The sequence below is a fragment of the Desmodus rotundus genome, chromosome 4 (assembly GCF_022682495.2).
Source record: "Desmodus rotundus isolate HL8 chromosome 4, HLdesRot8A.1, whole genome shotgun sequence".
Classification (NCBI taxonomy): domain Eukaryota; kingdom Metazoa; phylum Chordata; class Mammalia; order Chiroptera; family Phyllostomidae; genus Desmodus; species Desmodus rotundus.
This window is the reverse complement of record NC_071390.1, coordinates 824339-842580: the sequence shown is the minus strand read 5'-3', so window position 1 is coordinate 842580 and position 18242 is coordinate 824339. Positions and strand designations below refer to the sequence as shown.

The 18242-nt window shown below is 62.3% G+C and overlaps 1 protein-coding gene across 3 annotated transcripts in view; it reads left to right on the top strand.

Moving 5' to 3' along the window:
* Positions 1–18242, top strand: part of JAKMIP3 (Janus kinase and microtubule interacting protein 3) — a 50459-nt gene that overhangs the window by 3430 nt on the left and 28787 nt on the right. For all 3 annotated transcript variants that reach the window (XM_053923008.1, XM_053923007.1, XM_053923006.1), the window contains exons 2-3: positions 9194–9442; positions 13341–13838. In XM_053923008.1, the coding sequence (XP_053778983.1) occupies positions 9308–9442; positions 13341–13838 (633 nt within the window). In that variant the 5' untranslated portion in view covers positions 9194–9307. The remainder of the gene's footprint in view (positions 1–9193; positions 9443–13340; positions 13839–18242) is intronic.

Below are 18242 nucleotides of genomic sequence, written 5' to 3'. Positions count from 1 at the left end.
CGGATTCCTGAGGACTCCTGGGCCTATTGTGTCCATTCTGCTTCTCCAGGAGCTGGGGCAGCAATTCAAAACGCTGGACTCTTAACTGGGAGGTTGGCAGAAAATTCTTCTTTCACCAGAAGTGGCTCATTAGTGACCAGAATGTCCCCTGCCGTGCCGTTCAGAGTAACACGGTGTTCTGTGTAGGCCCCCAGTGTGTCTTGGGGAAACTTGCCTTTGGTGTGAGAAATGGCGTGAACCCATTAAAATGCAACTGTCTTTTTTTCTGTCAGCGTTTGGGAGGAAATTACAGCAAAGCCGGCCTTGCCCAAAAGCCTGTAGGCAGCGATGGAATCAGAGCGAGGGGGAGGGGAGGGAGCCCACAGGCCGTGCTGAGCGGGCCCACCAACGGCCGGAGCGGGTGCCCGCCAGCCCTCCCCAGCGCGGTTGCCATGAGCCACGGTTTGAAGAAAGCCTGCTCTCTCTCCCCTCCTTTACTTTTCCATCTTCAAACTCTGCGTGAAGGTGGGAGCTTGGCTGGGGCGGGGGGCGGGGGTTAGGGGGGCTCAACAAGCTGCTCCCTCGTCTTCTGCCCAGCAGGTCTGTGGTCCACTGGGGTCCCTGCGGGGAGGGACCCGTCACTGGCCTTCTCCCCTTGGGGGTCCCGGCCCTCCCACCCTCTCTCCCCTCAAGCCTTGTTCAAATACCTGCTGGTAGAATTGCCACCACCTCCGTCCCTGTCACTGTCCCCAGCGCGTGCAGGTAAACGCCATCGACTCTGGTGCCCTGGGGACTGGCGTGCCCTCGCCTGTGGGTCCTCGGCCAGCACTTGCCTGTCTTCCCAGAAGTCTGGATGGAGAGTCGGCAAGCCCGGGTCCAGGGCGGCCTCTTCTGCTGGGCGGGGGCATTTGGGTGTCCCGTCTCCCCTCGGAGCTGGGTCTCTCCGGGGACAGTGGGTTCTGCTGGCGGCTCGCCAGCTGGGGCCATGGGGCGGGGCCTGCCGCCAGGAAGTGACCTGAGCCATCCTTTCTAACATCCCCACGGTTGTGTCCACTCCGACTATTTTGCTGTGGCGTGGCCACTTCCTCCTCCCCTGTCCTGGCGGCAGAGAAGCCTTTGAAACACAGTGTCTGCTGCCCCAGCCACCCCAGAGAACAGGCCTCCCAGTGTGATAGGGGCCGGCCCAGGGTGGGTGCACGCTGCGGGGAGCCGGGGATGCACAGCTCCTCCTGACCAGTGCTGTCCACGGGCCGCGAGGGTTCCTACTCCCCTCCCGGGCCCTGCTCCCCACACGAGCAGATGCCAACCGGTCGTCACGGCTGCGCTCTGTCCCCACCATGACGGAGGGGCGATGGCATAAAGAGCCCCTCGAGGGTGGAGGGACCACCCTTTAACAGCAGGGAAGCGCCCTGGAGGAGGGTCAGCTGGCTGCTGTCACCCCTGCCTGCCTAGATTGGCGCGCCTGTCTCTGCCGTGTGTCCCCCAGGGGACCCCACGGAGGTTGCGGCTCGACCGCATCAGAGCCCGTGCCAGCACCCCCGACACTGGTCACCCCCAAGGCTAACTTGAGAGCAGATGCTTTGGACGACTGCCCTGCACCACCCGACTCTCCGGGGGTTGTGGCAGCTAGAAAACCCTGCGGCTTGGGGAGAGCCCTCTGTGCCCCCTGAGTCAGGCTGCCTGTGTCCAGCGGGCCTGGTCCCGGGAGCCTGCGGCCTCACTGCCAGGTGGGCTCCGCAGCCCGTGTACGGTCAGAGGTCGTGCTGGGGGGCCGACCCCAAGGGCACGAGAGTGTCCCAGAGCAGGTGGGCGCAAGCCCAGGGCTCCCGAAGGCTTCCCCCATGGGCTGGGAGACCTTGCTGAGGGATGGGGGGGTGCTGGAGGGGGTGGCCCACACGCAGGGCCACCGCCTAGTGACCTGCTCGGCATTGGTGAGGGGACCCGCTGTGTGGGGCTCCGCCCTGTGTTCCCTGAGCTTCGGTCTACCAGCAGGCGTCCCCTCAGGGCCTCTTGGTGTCAGACAGCTGCGTGTGGCTGCCCCCCCACCCCCGGCAGCAGGGTCTGTGTACTCGGTGGCAGGAAGCGGATCCAGGGCAGCGCTGCGGCACCGCTGTTTGCGGGCACCTGAGTCTTGGCAGGTCCGCCCCACCTGGCACAGTGCGTGTGGCTGGGGCGTGCAGAGCATCTGTCATGGGCCTGCTCAGCGTGTCCCTTCAAGTGAGCAGGCAGCCTGCTGGCCTGAGGGCAGCGCTACCCTGGACGGAGAGCGGAGGGTCAGTGTCACTGGGGATGGGGTGCGGGGCCTCGGCTGTGGGAATGCGGACAGTGTCCCCTCCTGGCTGTGGGGCGAAGGGAGCGCAGCGCCATCTCAGCTGTGGTGCTCCGAGGACCCCGGCTTTGCCAGACACTGAGACCCTGCTTGGTGACCCAGCCGGCCGTTCCTGGGGGCCCTTAAGGTGAATGGTGGGGCGGGGGCTGTGGTGGGCCCTGGCCACATCCTCAGAGTGTCTGATGGTGCGTCCACCCCTCTCCTGACAAAAGCCGCCTCGCCGGGTGTGTCGGCCCGAAGGGGACCAGGCGCTGCGTGCAGAGGGCAGCGGTTCCTCGCCCTCAGGGCCACTGCGTGTGTCCGCTCTTTGTCCCCTCAGGAGCACTTGCCTCGCCCTCGCACGGCCAGTGTGCGGGGCCCTGGCTGGGACAAGGGCAGCTCTGTCCTGCGTCTCTAACCCCATAAAAGGGATGTTATCTAGTCCTAGCCCGGGGCACCCACCCCCCTTGCTCTGCCCGGCATGAATGCGGCGGGTTCTTCGCTTTGGCTAATTAGCGCTGGACACTGTGTTTGCACCGTGCACTGGGGCGCAGGACGAGGGGAGCTCGAGGGGCGCCTCGATGACAGGACTGCGACCGGGGCCTCACACAGGTGTCTCGGGGGCGCTGCACGTGAGTGTGCTTTGTCCTGCCGTGCCGTTGTGCTCAGACCCATGTGCAGCAGCCACAGCGTGGGTGAGGGCGTGGGCGTGGGAGGGACCCTGGGTGCTTGTTCGTGTCTGTGGTGGAAAATGCAAAGCGGGCCAAGGAGTTGATTTCTGATGTTGGGTGACAGGGGCCCTAGACCTTGCCCTGCGGGTGAGCCCAGCTGTGCGGGGTCCCCAGTGGCTGGTGGGCGCAGCCTCCAGAGGGAGGCAGAGGGTGTCGGCCGGGGAGCTCTGCCTTCCCGCAGAGGCCCCCAGCAGACTCTCCGCAGCGATGTGCAGCCGTGTGGCTGGTCCAGAGAGCCGGCAGAGATGCTGCCTCCCACCTTCCCGCACGTTCCTCTGCAACACAGGCTCTGACGTGGGGTGCGCCGTGCCACGCAGCAGCGGGCGGGGCACAGGCTGTTCGGAAGCCACACTTAGTCTTGGCGGCGGCTGTTTTTGGAAACACTCCAAAGCCCCCTTCACGACCTCAGGGTGTCCAAAGGTGAGCCCCTGCTCGAGCCCCAGAGCTGGGGGTCTCCGGGAGTCACAGGCTGGCGTCTCTGCCGTCCTCTCCCAGCTCTTAACACACCTGTGGGACAGAGAGGTCACACAGCATGGGGCAGCTCACTGTCCAAGCTTCTAGGGGACAGCCCTCTTCCGTCTGCTTCTGGACAGAGTTTGCACCACTGATGCAGGAGGGGGAGGGGAGCGGGGGCTTCTGTGCTGCGTGACTGGTTCCAGAACCCACATTGCTTTGCTCGCCTCACGTGCAGGCGGGCGGAGGAGCCCTCCATCCCGGGGTGAGCTTTCCTCTGCAGTGTCTGCTGCAGCCCCATGGGACTCAGGGGCAGGTCTCCGGCCCCAACTATGGGCCCTGGCTGTGGTACCCACACTGCCCACAAGGAGGCACTGTCCCCCAGGGTGAGAGTGTGCATTCCAAGTCTTTGATCTGAGCCAAGATCTGCCTCGAATTGTCTTCCTCCTTGGAGGGAGGCCATTTCAACTGAGGACAAAGCTGGCAATGACCGACTGGCCCAAGTCAGGAGGGACCTCAGACACCCACATCCGTCCGTCTCTGAGTAGAGACGGTGATTCACCTGGTTTCTCTGGCCACACGTGGACGAGCAAGCGGTCCTTCCGGGGAGGAGAGCCAGCGGGTTCCGGCATCCCTGTCCCCTCCAGGGGCTCTGGTTGCTGCCTCCTCGGGCCCGATGGACCCCCCTCAGGACGTCTGACTCGAGGACAAGGGGTGCACCGAGGGGTCCTTGGCTGCAGTGGCGGGCCTCTGGACGGGCACGGCAGCTGTGGCTCAGAGTAGGGCCCGAGGCCAGTCCCCAGGCTCCACGGCCGCCACCCCGCATCGCGGCCAAGCTGACCCCCGGGAGCTCAGACTTCCAGAAGGAAGTGGACTGAACTGCAGAGAATGGGGCAAGGGGGTGGGGGTGGGGAGACTGGCAGCCACCATTGTTTTAGAAAGCTTCTCTGTGGGAGGGCAGAGCTGCTGCTGAAAAGCAAATGGGACTGCCGGCAAGCTGGCCCACAGGGGCTCTCTGAGCAGCTTTCTCCTTCACACAGCCCGGGAAAGCTGGGCGGCCGGAGCTGGGGTCCTCGCCAGCTCACTTACGGGGAGCAGGGTGAGGGTGGCGGAGGGGAGGTAGAGGAGGTCAACCAGGGTGTCGGGGAAGGTAGCAGACACCCAGGGCTGTGAGCCTGGAGCCAGAGCCGCAGCCCCTGGGAGAGTGGGGGACGTTGTTCCAGGCCCAGAATCCCTGCATTTTCATGCCAAACCCTGCTGAAGGGGAAGGGAGCCTCAACCAGGCCTGGCATGGTGCTGAGACCCAAAAGAGCTCGGCACCCACATACCACGGGGCCACCAGACGCCTCGTGGGCCCTGCTCACTGGGTGGGAAATGGCTTGGGGACACGGTGAAGGGCCACAGTGGGGCCTCTCTCAAGCCTGAGGCTTGAAATAAAGTGATTAGAACCCCCCAACCCAGAGGAAGGGTGAGCAGGTCCACAGGTGGCCCCAGCATGGGGCAGGGTGGGGCAGGGTGGGGTTGGGGGTGGGCCAGGCACAGACCGCTTTGGAGGGACCAGGAGAGAACAATACAGCTACTCTGTCCGCCCCAGAAAAAATGTTTGATAAATGGCAACACCCACACACACACTTTAAAAAACGTGCGCTCAGCAAATGTGGAATACAGATCGATGCTTCGACTGCTCACGGCAATCCTCTAGGGAAATCCTGCAGCAACCGTGCTGCCTGGAGGCGGCGGGCCCACAGGGAGCATTTCCCCTCAGGAAAGAAACAAGAGACAGGTGACAACTGCCTTCCCTTCCGCGCCGAGGGAAGAAGACACGGAACGTGAGGACTGGAGGGGAGACGGCAGCGCTGCCCTTCTGCAGAGGAGGTCGACGTGGGCTGCTAGATTTCAGCGAGTTGCTGGCACGGGCTGATACCCGGAAGTCGGCGGCTTTCCTGCACGCTGGCTCCTCCCTGGTTACGGGAGGAAGAGGCAATAACAGCACGCTTGAACGCCGTTTGCGATCGCAGCACCCCTGCGGGGCACCCCAGCAAATGCATCAAAAGTCGTGTGAAACCCTCTGGAGAAAACAGCGCGACTGCATTGAGAGACAGACTCCCCGACAGAAGGGGGGCCAGCTCTGCTCCCTCCCAAGGCCCAGACACCACAGAGATGCCGTCCTCTCCCGGTTCACCCGCCCGTGGCAGTTCCAGTTCTAACCCAGCTGGGATACTCACGGCAGGGGGCATGCTGACGTGGAAGAACAAGTGGTCAAAAAAGCCAAATTTGAGGAACCAGGAGGAGGAGACGAGCCCAACTGGACACGGAGACTTTGACGGAGCTCAGGGAACAGTGTGATGCTGGTGTGGGATTGACCGGAGACCGCACGGCGGACAGATGGCGGCGAGGCCTCTGGAAGCGGAGCAGGCAGCCAAGTCAGGTCATCAGACCAGCGGAGCACCGCTCCTCGCTGCGGAGGACGACCTTGGGCTCTCCACGTGGGGGGCCCCAGCTGCTGTGACTCACGCGCAGCCCACCAGTTGGGTTTCCCTGACGATTTCAGACCAGCTGGACATGCATGCCCCCCAGGACCCACTGGAGCCCCCTCAGCACCTGCGTCCTCCCAGATGCTGACGAGGTCGCCCTGCGCCCTTCGGGGTTTATGGTGGGATCCGGCTGAGTGCCTGTGGGAACCGCACGCAAGGCTCCCTCTCCCGGGTCTGATGCATTTGTACGGTTTCCCTCTTTGGAGTGAAACGGGCCATCTCTTCCGTCACCTCAGCATTTAAAATGGAGCAGCTTGCTCACACCACCGTCTTTATAGCTGCATAAGCCTGGGGGGATTCTCTAAGGAGGAGAGGACATCCCAGGGGTCTGGAGTGGCTGGACACCAGGCAGGCATGGGGCAGGCTGCCCAGCACTGCACAGTCCGAGCTTGTCCTTGCTCCGGGTGTGCGGTTCCGCCCCTGGGCACATGGAGCGCTTTCAGGACCCCAGGCAGGGAGGGCGCTGCCACCCCTGTGGGCAGAGTGGAGTGGATGTTTCATCCCCCCCCCCCCACAGCTGTCTATGTGGCCCCCAGCGGACAGGAGCCGGGTGGCCGCGGTCTGGGTGCGGCATTTCATGCCCGGGGAGCGGTCTGTGACCCTGACACCAGCTCCCACTCAGTGCCACAGCCGCCCGCCCCGGACGCAGTCACGGCTTGGTGACTTCCAGCTGAGAAGCACAGGCTCACTCTGCTGAGTCACAGAGCCCTGGGGCCGCCCGCAAGCTGCACGGCGCTCCAAGGAGCCGCGGGTCACCCAGTCACCCGGCAGACGGGTGAGGAGAGCACGGGCTGTCAGGGAGGGAGGGCAAGAGCTCGGCTGTGTGGACCCACAGGGCTCGGCTCCTTTCGGGGGGCTGAGGGCTTCCTGAACAGTTATTCCAGCTGGACTCCCGTCTGTGTTCAGAACACATTCGAGCCAGCCGGGGTCGCAGGGGCGGACATGTTGTCCAGGGTGCAGGCGCCTTCTGGGAAGACGCTTGGGGCCTCCACGGTCCTGCGAGGGGGGGGCTGCCCTGTGTGTGAGGGGGGCCACCCAGCTCCTCAGGGCACGTTTGTCATCCCAAACTCAGTCTTTCTTTGATGGAGCTCGTTCTGGCAGCTGTGGGGGTGGGTAGGTGCTCAGCCTTGTCTGTGCTCAGTGCCAGGGGTGGTGGGCACCCCGCCCCAGGGCGCAGCGGGAGGCCCCAGGCTCCCGGCTCCCATGCAGGGGAGGAGGGTGGGACTGTTGGGCCTGACCTCCCCTTCAGGTGCAGGCCTGTGGAGGGATTGAGCCTCGTGGCCCCCAACCTGGGGGTGCACTCTTCTCTTTTATGCTTAATCAAGAACCTCAGCTTGTCCATGGACCTCACTCTCGACTCAGCGAACTCCAGTGTTGTAGGGAGGTAATGGCTTCTTAGCTGACTCTCAACACTTGTTTTTGAAAGAGGCGGCTGTCATTACATCGTGCCTCGGTTTCCCCAGTTGTTCAGAGACAAGGGGATTGTGGAAGGGTGACCAGGCAATAAGTAAGAGACGCTGCTGACTGAGAGGCGATGAGATCCGCTAAGAAAGCGCACGTCCTAGATACGAAAGCCCCAGGTTAAAAGTCAGGGGCCCTTTGCAGGTTCCTAAACACATGCTGTCAGGCTGCTCCCCAAAAGAACCACACCAGTTAACCAATTTAGTACGTCACTTACGGCGCTGAGACTTCTTTTTTTCATGCTGGAATATGATAAGGGTCGACCCCCGTGTACCCCTGTGAAACCACCGCACGCTCACGACGGTGGACACAGTGTTGCGTCTCCGGTTTCCTTCTTTCTGTTCGGGGGCTCCCTGCCAGCCCACCAATCCCGGCGGCCACGGCTCCGCCTCCCTCACTGTGGATGAGCCTGCGCTCTCAAGAACTGCCTGTAAATGCAACCCTACTGTGTGCTTTTCTGTCGACACTTCGTGTGTCAGCCGTCACCCTTTGTTTTGTGCATGGTGCGGACGTTCCCGGTCCGTTTACCCCGGTGCTGGTTGGTGGGCGGAGTCTGTGGTGGCCGCCATTCCTCGCTGCCGCAAACAGCTGGTGTGAGCATCCTGGTCGAGTCACCGTGCGACTGTGCTTCCGTTTCCTGGGCCGATGCCTCGCCTGGGCCCCGAGGTGGGGGGTTGACTTTCTAAGAAACTCACAGTGTTTCCTGGCCCCCCCCCCCCCCACCGCCTGCGAGGCGGCAGGTGCTGGGCGTGGCCGTCCTCTCACTGCGCCCCGGTCGGTGTGCGGTGGGTCCCCGTGGCTTCAGTCTGTGTTGTCCTGGGGACATGCGCTGTTACCATCTTTCACGTGGCTGTCTGTGTACCCGCTTTAACAACGGGGCCCTCAAATCTTTTGCTGACTTTTAAAAATTGAGTCGTTTGTCTTTTTATTACTGAGTTTTGGGAGTTTTAAGACCTATCTGCACACTCTGGATACAAGTCTTCCAGCAGCCACGTAACGCCTGCGTGGCTGGCCGCCCCAGGGAGCAGCTGGTCTCGGGGCTGCGGGCTAACCCTCGTGTCCGAGTGCGAGCCGGTTCTCGGGGGTGAGCGCCCGGAGCCCACAGCCCACACGCAGTCCGATGCTGACCAGTGGGCGTGCGCGCCTTTTCACGCCCCCACAGGGGAAGGTTTGCCCTGGCCAGTGCCCTTGGATGCTGTGCTGAGCAGGTTTCCCGGTTTCCTAAGAGCTATTGCAGGAGTCAAAGCTCGGGTCGGGGCTCAGCGGTCCTCTCTGCCTGCTCTGACGGTCCAGCCCCCAGCCCCCCATACTTGGTAACAAGCACAGTTCTGCAGGGGTGCAAACCTTTCCTGCTGCTTCAGACAGAGCACGCCAGCTACCAGCCAACAAAGCGCCCCCCCACCCCTCCCCCCAGGGGGCAGATGTGTAAAACACCACTTCCGAGAGGTTTTCCCTGGGCAGCCACCAGGCGGCCACAGTCCCATGAATGAAACTCCCATGGTAAATTGGGGTCCCAGCCTCTCATTCCAAAGGGGCAGAGAGTAGACGCTCTTGTGTGTGGGTCCCTGTTGGGTGCTAATAGAGGGCCACTGGCCTCTGGGACAGGCCTTCAGTCCGGCCAGTGTCCTCAGGGCAGGTGAGCGGCCAGCCTGGCCCCCATCTGTCCCTGCTGGCCCCTGGACTCCGGCCCGAGGCCAGCTGCTCACCCAGGTGTGCTCTCCCTCCAGGTGAATGAGAAAATGTAGCAGAGTGGCAGCGAGGCGACACCTGCCCCAGCTTGGCGTGGACAGCGCAGCCCACACAGGCGGCCTGCCCCCAGCACCCCTCAGGCCACCCTCACCATGTCCAAGAAGGGCGTGGGCAGCCGGGGCAAGGGGGACAGGGCCGAGGCCCTCGCTGCTCTGCAGGCCGCCAACGAGGAGCTGCGGGCCAAGCTCACCGACATCCAGATTGAGCTGCAGCAGGAGAAGAGCAAGGTGGGCTCCCCACCCCACTCCCCGCCTCGCCCCTCCCCACCTTCCTGCACCCCAGGTCAGTCCACAGCGGGAGGTGGGGGGACCGGGTCTCCTCGGAAGTGCCCACCCAGTCAGTCCTGGGCCCCCGGGGCCTCCCCACAGCTGGGAAGCACAGACTGCTCTGGGGAGGAGGCAGTGGGTGGGCACCACAAGGGCCCCACCCACAGGTGAGCGTGGGAACACAAGCCCCAGCCCCATGGGAGCAGGCCCAGACCTCCTCAAGTGGAAGCATCCCTGGAGCAATGCCCCTTCCCCGGGGGGTGTTCAGATTGGCCTAGAACCCAAACAGGCCGGCCCAGCCGGGCCCTCAGCTGGCTGCAGGTGACAGCCGGCCCCGGGCCAGATGTGGGAGTAGCTCCGTGACCCAGCTCGGGAGCCCAGCCCTTGGGGGGCCTTGCAGCCCATAGGGAAGGCTGGGCTCCTGCTGACAGGGACCCGTGGGACCTGGGGGGTGGGAGGGACTGGTCAGAGGTACACACCCACTGAGCACTGTCCTGCAGGCCCACACTGCCCCTCCCCTCATCACTGGGGAGATACTGGAAGTGCCTGTGGGCCCGTGGGCCGGGGCTGCAAGGAGGAGGCGACCTCGGGGCGGCAGGGGGAGGCCTCAGGGCCGGATTCTCTCCCAGAGGGAGCGAAGGTCCCAGGCTGCAGACTGGCGGCTGAGAGTCTCCTCACGTACCTGCGGGGGCCTGGCCATAGGTGGGAACCAGGCTGTTTGGGGCGGCCAGTTGTTTCTGCGAGTTACCGGCCTCCAGGTGAGGTCACAGGCCCAGGGGTATTTGGTGACACATGCATCTTACGTGGTGTCCACAGTTCAGTGCCCATATGCAGAGGTGTCGGGGCTCAGCCAGGCCCATGTGCACCCCCAGGCCAGGAGGCCGGAAGTAGTTACTGTCTGGCCCTCACCCTCCTGCCTCCGGTTCCCTGCTCTGTGAAAACGGGACAATCGAAGGGCCTGCTGCCAGGAGAACAGGCTCCCGGAGGCCCAGGGACATGGCGGGGACCAGAAGGCAGCCGCAGGGAGGCCGAGCAGCTGCTCCGGGAGTTGGGGAATCCACGTCAGCGCCTGCTCTGTGTCAGGAGGTCACAGGGCCGCCAGGAGGCCCAGACACACTGCCCAGCTGCAACAGGAGGTAACGGCACAGACATGGAGTGGCCTGGGATGCAGAGCTGCCCCCAAATGCAGAGAGGTCCAGGCAAGGACACAGGGGCACATGGGCACAGGGGCGCTTGTCCTGACCACACTGAGGCCGAGCCTGAGCTGCCCCTCTGGCCACCCCCGCCCGTGCGCAGGAGCCCAGTGACGCAGAACTCTGCTTTGTGGGTGAAGATACAGTTACCTTCTCAACACAGAGGAATGCTCTGCGGAAATTGCTACAACGGCACCTTTTCCGTGTCCCCACTTTCTGCACCGACTGCATCGGCATCAGCGTGTTTCGTGTGCGGTTTTACCAACAACACGCACCGTGAAACAGCTCTGGGGCGTGTTCATCCCCTCTGAGGTCACAGCCCCGGTCTTGCCAGTCGGGCTGCGGTCTGTCCTCACCCCTGGCCAGAGCCCAGGGCTGGTGTCTGAGGTTCTACCAACAAGGCTGGCGTTCACACCACCTGAGTTTATTTGTTCTTTGAAAAGTTGATACAACCTCTTAGCACAAATTTCAAAAGGAACGGGAGAAAAGGCCCAGAGCTGATGGGCCTCTCTCTCTCCTGCCAGTGCGTGGCCCAGAGGGGCTGCATGACCGTCCTGACCCAGCCCAGGTGGGGGTCTGTCCTGCTGAAACAGCCCCGCTCGCCCAAGCTCCAGTCTCCCCACATGCCGCCCCGCATGGCGTACGTGGCTCCTGCATTCTCCCTGGCGCCCCAACGGGTGTGCCGGGGCGGGGGGGCTCTCACCCCAAAGAGGGCGAGCGTGGCCCCCACCTCTGCTCAGACTCCCAGCGCGTCATGCTTCTGGGGCTGGGCCTCTCGTTTGTGGGCCCTGCTGCAGGGCGGGGAAGCGATTTGGATTTCAGCACAGTGGTTAATGTGTGGCCGAGGGACACTGGCAGGGCCTGAGAGTTGACAGTAAGGAAGGAAACGATGTAAATAAGAACGAGACCCTCCTCCGTCGGGAGATTTAGGTGGGACCTTCTCTGAAGAAGAACCTTCTGGAAAGAGGGAGGCAGCTGAGCAGGGAGAGACGCCCAGAGGCGGGTCTCCAGGGAGGCCCTGTCGAAATGAACCCTGCGTGTCAAAGGGCCCAGGGGCTGAGCTCCTTTCAAATGGGAGGAGGCAGAAACAACCGCAGCGTGTCCTCGCTGTGTCTCAGCCTTGCGCTCCGTGGCCCCTGCCCCGCCCGCCTTGGAGCCCCTCAGCGGAGCCCCTCAGCGGAGCGGCCCATCGCACATGCCCCTCCCTGCCCTCCCTGTCCCTCTGTGTCTATGGCATCAGCAGACGATGTAAGAGGAGGAAGTCCCCGCCCCTCGGTGGGCAGAGCAGAGATGCTTGCGGGCGGTTGGTGGAGGTGAGGGCTGGTGTGCAGGGGCCTGGTCGCCGACCTCCCAGGAAGCCATGGGACCGGCCTTCCCGTTCAGCACATTTTGCTCAGAACTGCAGGTGAGCAAGACCAGTCTGCGGACTGGTCTGCGGTGCACAGAACTGCCCCCTGGGACCCCCCACGTTCTGCTTGTTCCTGTCTTTCAGCAAGCACATCCCTTTCTGTCCAACCTCCAGCCACTGCAACCGCTGTCCTGGGTGCCTCAGGGACGGGCGGGGAGGGAGGTGCCTGGCGTCGGTGTCATCGTCCCCAGGCTTGTCCTGCATGCCTGATACCGACGCTGGCAGAGGCTTTTCCTGTGATGAGGTCCTGGGCACGGGGCTGCTGGGTGGCCATGAGGCAGCGTGGCTTCCTGTTGCCCCCAAACAGCCTCCATCCCAGCTGGGACTCGGCCTCTCATACGATGACCTCTTCGGCGGCGTCTCCCCTCCCTCACTCTCCCTCCCTGCTGTGAATCCCACCCCCCACCCGAGTGCACCGCACCTCACTCTCCTTCCCTGCTGATTCCCACCCAGGAAGATTTTGTGAAGGTGAAGGGCGTGTCCTCCCTGGGGAGGGGGCGAGCTGCACTCTGGAGCCGTGGATGGAGGCCTGGGTGGGGGGCGCGGTGTCTGTTTGGACAATTCAGTGTCAGGTGGCTGCCAGGTGGCTGCCCTCCAGGGTCCGGGCAGGAAGCAGAGGCCCCTCCACGTGCCTGGAGAGAGGCGGCAGGGTCTGCAGCTGGGGCAGTGGACTTCTGTCATCTGGCCCCCATCAGCCCAGGCAGACCTGGGTCCCAGCCATCCTTCACTCCATATGGATTCTGAGCCCCAACTTTGTGCCCAATGGGGGTGCAGGGGTCACTTTGCCAAGGCCACACTTTCAGATGAAAATAAAACCCTCAGGAAAAATCTGGGTGTTTCCAAAGTTTAGATATCAGATGTCGCGTAGACAGACAGTGCAGCTGCTGGTGAGGTGTGCTGGCTTGCCAAGGATGTCATAGCAGGTAAGTGTGAGGCCCGTCATTTGGGCAAACGCCGGGGTCCCGCTGCTCCCCACGGGCTGTGCACCGGCTCCTTTGGGGGGCGCCTGCTTCGCCTCCTCTGCGGGCCTGTCCCTGCGGAGCAGCAGAGCAAATTCCGGGGACCCGGTGTCTAGAGCTGACCCTCAGCCCGAGTTTCCCGGGGACGCCGGTGGGCACGGAGACACGCGGCACCCACGAGGCTCCTCCCCCTTTGGTCACATTGTAAGGAGCTGGTCTCAGACGCTGGCAATGGCGCCCCAGCTCGCAGACGCAACGCGGTGACGTCAGTGCCCCGCCCCGCTCTCGTCCTGCTGCAGGTCAGCCGCGCTGAGCGCGAGAAGAACCAGGAGCTGAAGCAGGTGCGCGAGCACGAGCAGCACAAGAGCGCGGTGCTGCTCACGGAGCTCAAGAGCAAGCTGCACGAGGAGAAGATGAAGGAGCTGCAGGCCGTGCGCGAGACGCTGCTGCGGCAGCATGAGGCCGAGCTCCTGCGCGTCATCAAGATCAAGGACAACGAGAACCAGCGGCTGCAGGCGCTGCTGCATGCCCTGCATGACAGCGGCCCCGACAAGGCCAAGGCCACGCTGCTGTCCGAGGCCAAGGAGGAGGCCCGGAAGGGGTTCGAGGTGGAGAAGGTGAAGATGCAGCAGGAGATCTCGGAGCTCAAGGGCGCCAAGCGGCAGGTGGAGGAGGCGCTGACCGTGGTCATGCAGGCCGACAAGATCAAGGCCGCCGAGATCCGGAGCGTGTACCACCTGCACCAGGAGGAGATCTCCCGCATCAAGAAGGAGTGCGAGCGCGAGATCCGCAGGCTGGTACGTCGGCCGCGCGGCGGCGGGGGAGGGGCGGCGGTGGTGTGGACTGCTCCTCCGCACAGGCCCTCACAGCTTCGCTGGTGGCCCCGGGGTCTCCAGGACAGGAGGACGCGAGGGTACTGTCAGAAGGGACAGCTGTCAGGCAGCTGCACCCTCCGCCCCTCTCTCTGGCCGGCTTTACTTCCTGTGTCTAGTTTGGGCCAGAGCAGGAAGTCCACAAGTTAGCCGCCCCCAACCCTGCCCCCTGCAGTTCTGAAAGCTTCCCCTTCTTAGGGACCCAGGTCAGGCCGCAAGCCAAGCAGGGCAGGTGTCTTGGTGGCACGAGTCACTTCTTCCGTCACGGGCAGGCTCTACAGTCTGCCCAGCTCGCTGGACCCAGAGAGGTGCGGCCGTAGGGCACGGGGTGGTGGCCATGGCCCGGAGAGCGTCCTGTGCCCTGTGCCTGCTCTGAGGCTGGACCGCACAGATTGCCAACTTGCAGGGCGGGCAAGGCCACCTGTGCACCCGAGTGAGAGCCCATGGCCCCTGGCAGGCCCCCTGTCCCCGTGTCCCCGTGTCCCCTGATGACTCCATCAGGACCTGGTGGGTGACACCCGGGCCACCTGCCCCTGCTTCCCTGGGCTCTGGTTTCCAAAGACGCCCCTTCACTGAGGGCTGCAGTCCTCTGGCCCCAGGGCCCAGAGGGGAAACCGAGGCAAACGTAACTCTGCCAAGGTGCTTGCATGGGGCCCCCAAACGCCCACCTCCCCTTTGCCAGGGTGTCCCCGTCCCAGCTCCCCCCACGACTCCCTGTCCCCCTGGGCCCGCCATGTTCATCCGAGGCAGGTGGCCTCATCTCCCTGACCGGAGGCTGATGTGTAGCCAGCAGGTCCCTGGTCTCCTCACGCCTGGTGCAGAGCCCCAGAGGCAGCCACGGGCGACTCTTCTAGGTGATTCTTTGGGTATTTGTTCCCAATACTCAAAAACGTGCTCAAATTTCCACTTCCCGACTCCTCAGTCTCAGCCCCTCCTGTGCCCCACCCCCCACAACTTACCTTGTCCAGGTCTCAGCAGGAACAGGGGACGGAGGGGACTTCCATGAGGGGCCATTTACAAAGGTGTGGGCAGCGTCACGGGAGACCACCCGGGTGGTGGCTGCCAAGCAGCAAGCCCCAGGGAAGGTGACACAGAACGAGGGCCCCGGCCTGGCGGTGGGCAGGTGCCACAGTGCTGCTCTCCCACCTTGGTTTTCTTTTTTCTTTTTTTTAAACAGTTATATTTATTTTGAACCCCACAGAATTAGATTTTTTTTTTAAAGTATTAATTTGAGACAGACATCGATTTATTGTTGCTTGGAACTCATCTTGGGTTAAATAAATAGGTACATGCGTTCTTATTGCTATGGAAACATTATCCATCCAAGACCCACAGTGTCCCAAGATTCTGTTACCTTTCTTGTCCACACTTCTGTTTTCCCTGGGATTAATTTTTTCGTTTGCTGAATCTGCTAAGTGCCTATCACCAGTTCACCCTGGAATTTCCAGCATAAAGGTAAGTCTCTTGCTGGTTGAAAACCTCAGGGTTCTGTCCATGCACCTTGTTTGGAGACCTGCTTTCTGGAGCGTTCTCTCCTGTCTCACCTGGACTTTGTCCCCAAACCCACAACACCCTGGTGACCCGCCCCACCCCCGCAGGCGTGAGGCCCGCCTGCTGTTTCTCTCTTTCACTGTCTCTTCCGGACTCTGGCGAAGCACGGTCTGCCACATGTACCCGGGAGCAGAGGGGATGTTCTCATTCTCCTCAGCTGTAACTGGGCGTGGAGTTACGGGAAAAGTCTCCAGCCAGAACTGGAAAGTGTCTTCTGACTTCCAATGCCTGCCATGAGGAGCTGGACGGCCTTCTGACCCCTGCCCCTCCTTTGAGGGGCCCTGTCCCCTCAGTTCCCCCATCATCACCGTGTATTTGTTCCTCCAACCCTATGTGCAGGGTGGTCGGAGCGCTTTCCAGGTGAAACTCATGCCCCGGGCTCTGGAAAACTCTCTCCTCTTGTTTCGTTAATCACTTTCTTCCATCTCCTCGTCTAGATCCCCTCTTAGTCAGATGCTGGGCCTTTGACTCGGAACTCAGATTTTCTCTTTTTCTCACCGACCTTGGCTTTGCGTTCTCCCTTCTAGGAAATATGGATACATAGTTGTCCTGGCAACCCTTGCTAAGTGGACATCCCACCCCCAACCCACAGGGCCACCTCCGTACACCTCGGCATTCTTATATGAGCAGGCTTTCTGGTGTGTTCCGTCACGGTCCCTCTTCGAGCTCTTTTATACGGACTCTTCTCGCTTTGTAAGAAGTCCTGATTTCTGGGGGCGTGGCCTCCCACTTCGCTCTTCAAGAGGAACTGGACTCTTCTTGCCCGTTCAACTTCTACACAACCCCAGAATCATTCCTCCCACCTATGTGGCAGTGGGGGGACTTTTGTGGGAATTGTGACTGAACTGGGGGAGGACACATTTAAACGAGGGTATAGTCACGACTCTTGTACGAATATACAATGAACACAAGGCAGAAACTCTACTGACCACATCAGTTAACGAGGGAGCCGGCAGGGCCACACCACCAGCGCGGACGTGGGTTTGATCTGAGAGACCCGTTGTGTCGGCATGGCCGTGGGTCCGTCTGCCTGTGGGCAGGGATGTCTGCATTCCTGGCGGCTCCCTCCAGGTCGGCGTCTGTCTCTGCAGTCTAGATCAAAGACAAAGGTCAGAGGTGAAAGTACACACACCCTGAGGTCAGACAGCCTGAAAGCATTCCTAGAAAGGGAGACGGAAATCTTCCGATTCCTTCCTTATTTCTGCCTTCCACGCTTGTCCCTGGTGGGTAGAGCCCACCATAAGTTTGGGGGCTCCCCTCCACTTGTCATTTCGTTGCTCCTTCCCCTCCTTCCCCGGAATCGACCCTGGAGAGCCAGGCCCCCCAGGGCCGTTTCTGGCCAATCGTTTTTCCAATGGCCGTTGACATTCAGTGTTATTTTATCCTGCTTTCTGGTGCACATCAAGCAGTCGGACCACCGTAACAAAGGGACCCCCGGGAGTTCTGGTACCCGCCGGGCGCGTACCCGGGAGTCCTGGTACCCGCCGGGCGCGTACCCGGGAGTCCTGGTACCCGCCGGGCGCGTACCCGGGAGTCCTGGTACCCGCCGGGCGCGTACCCGGGAGTCCTGGTACCCGCCGGGCGCGTACCCGGGAGTCCTGGTACCCGCCGGGCGCGTACCCGGGAGTTCTGGTACCCGCCGGGCGCGTACATAGTAATTACAGAATTGCAGGCTGTTCCCTGTGCTGTCCTTACACCCTCATCGGGCCAGGTTCTCACCAAAGCGGAAGGGGAGGGGTGGGCTTCTTCCGCCGCCTGCCTGGCTCTGGCGTCCCCTGTGAGCTCAGCCAGGTGCCCCACCCCAGCCGCACCCAGCTGCTGGCGGCTCTGAGGACAGGTCAGTGATGGGCACGGAGGGGGTGTCACTCGGGGCCCAGAGCCGTGCAGGCCCACCCACGCCGCCTGTCACCGAGCTGGAGAGCGCGGCCGGCACGCGCACAGTTGCTGCACCCTCAGTGCATGCGCTGCGACCGAGCTCAGACTGTTATTAAAGTTCCATAAAATTGAGGAAGTGCGGGCAAAGCCAATTTCCGCTTTCTCATAATAATCTGTGATGTGTAATATTACCCCCGCCTCAGCCCGTTGCCTAGGCAACAGCTAGTTACAGTGGAATCCTAGCCAACAGCGGTCATTAAGCAGGCTCCAGATCCCCAGGTGGGGGCTGCCACGGCTCCGGGTGGTGACGGTGTCCATGTTGTGCTGTTGGGGGTTGGGGGGCTCAGCACTGTGGGGCACTGGGCCCATCACATCCCCGGGCTCCATAATCTGGGGGTGCTGGTAAACACAGGTCCCCAGGAGCCACCTAGAGGCTCTGGTTCCATGTCCCCAGGCTGCTCACACTGTGCTGGGGGGGAGTCAGGGTGTGGGGGCACCTTCTCCCCTCTCTCAGGGGGTTCTCCCAGCCCAGCACCCTCCATATTCCCAAACCAGGGACCCTTCGTGGGGGACCCTTCCTCCCAAGTGCTTCCCTTCCGTTTCTATACACCGCTGCCTCTGGGAGTGAGGGGTGAGGCAGGGGGAGGTGTGGCAGTGAGGCAGGGTGGGGGAGGAGGGGCAGGGAGTAGAGGTCCTGGGAAGGGAAGTGATTAAAAATAGGATGATGGACAATCAGCGATGGTTCTTTTTTTCTTTTTAAGAATCTATTTATTTACTTATTTCAGACAGAGGGGAAGGGAGGGAGAAACCTCCCTGTCGCAGGCCGCCAACCAGGGACCTGGCCCGAAACCCAGGCATGTGCCTTGACAGGGAACCGAACTGGTGACCTCTCGGTTCACAGGC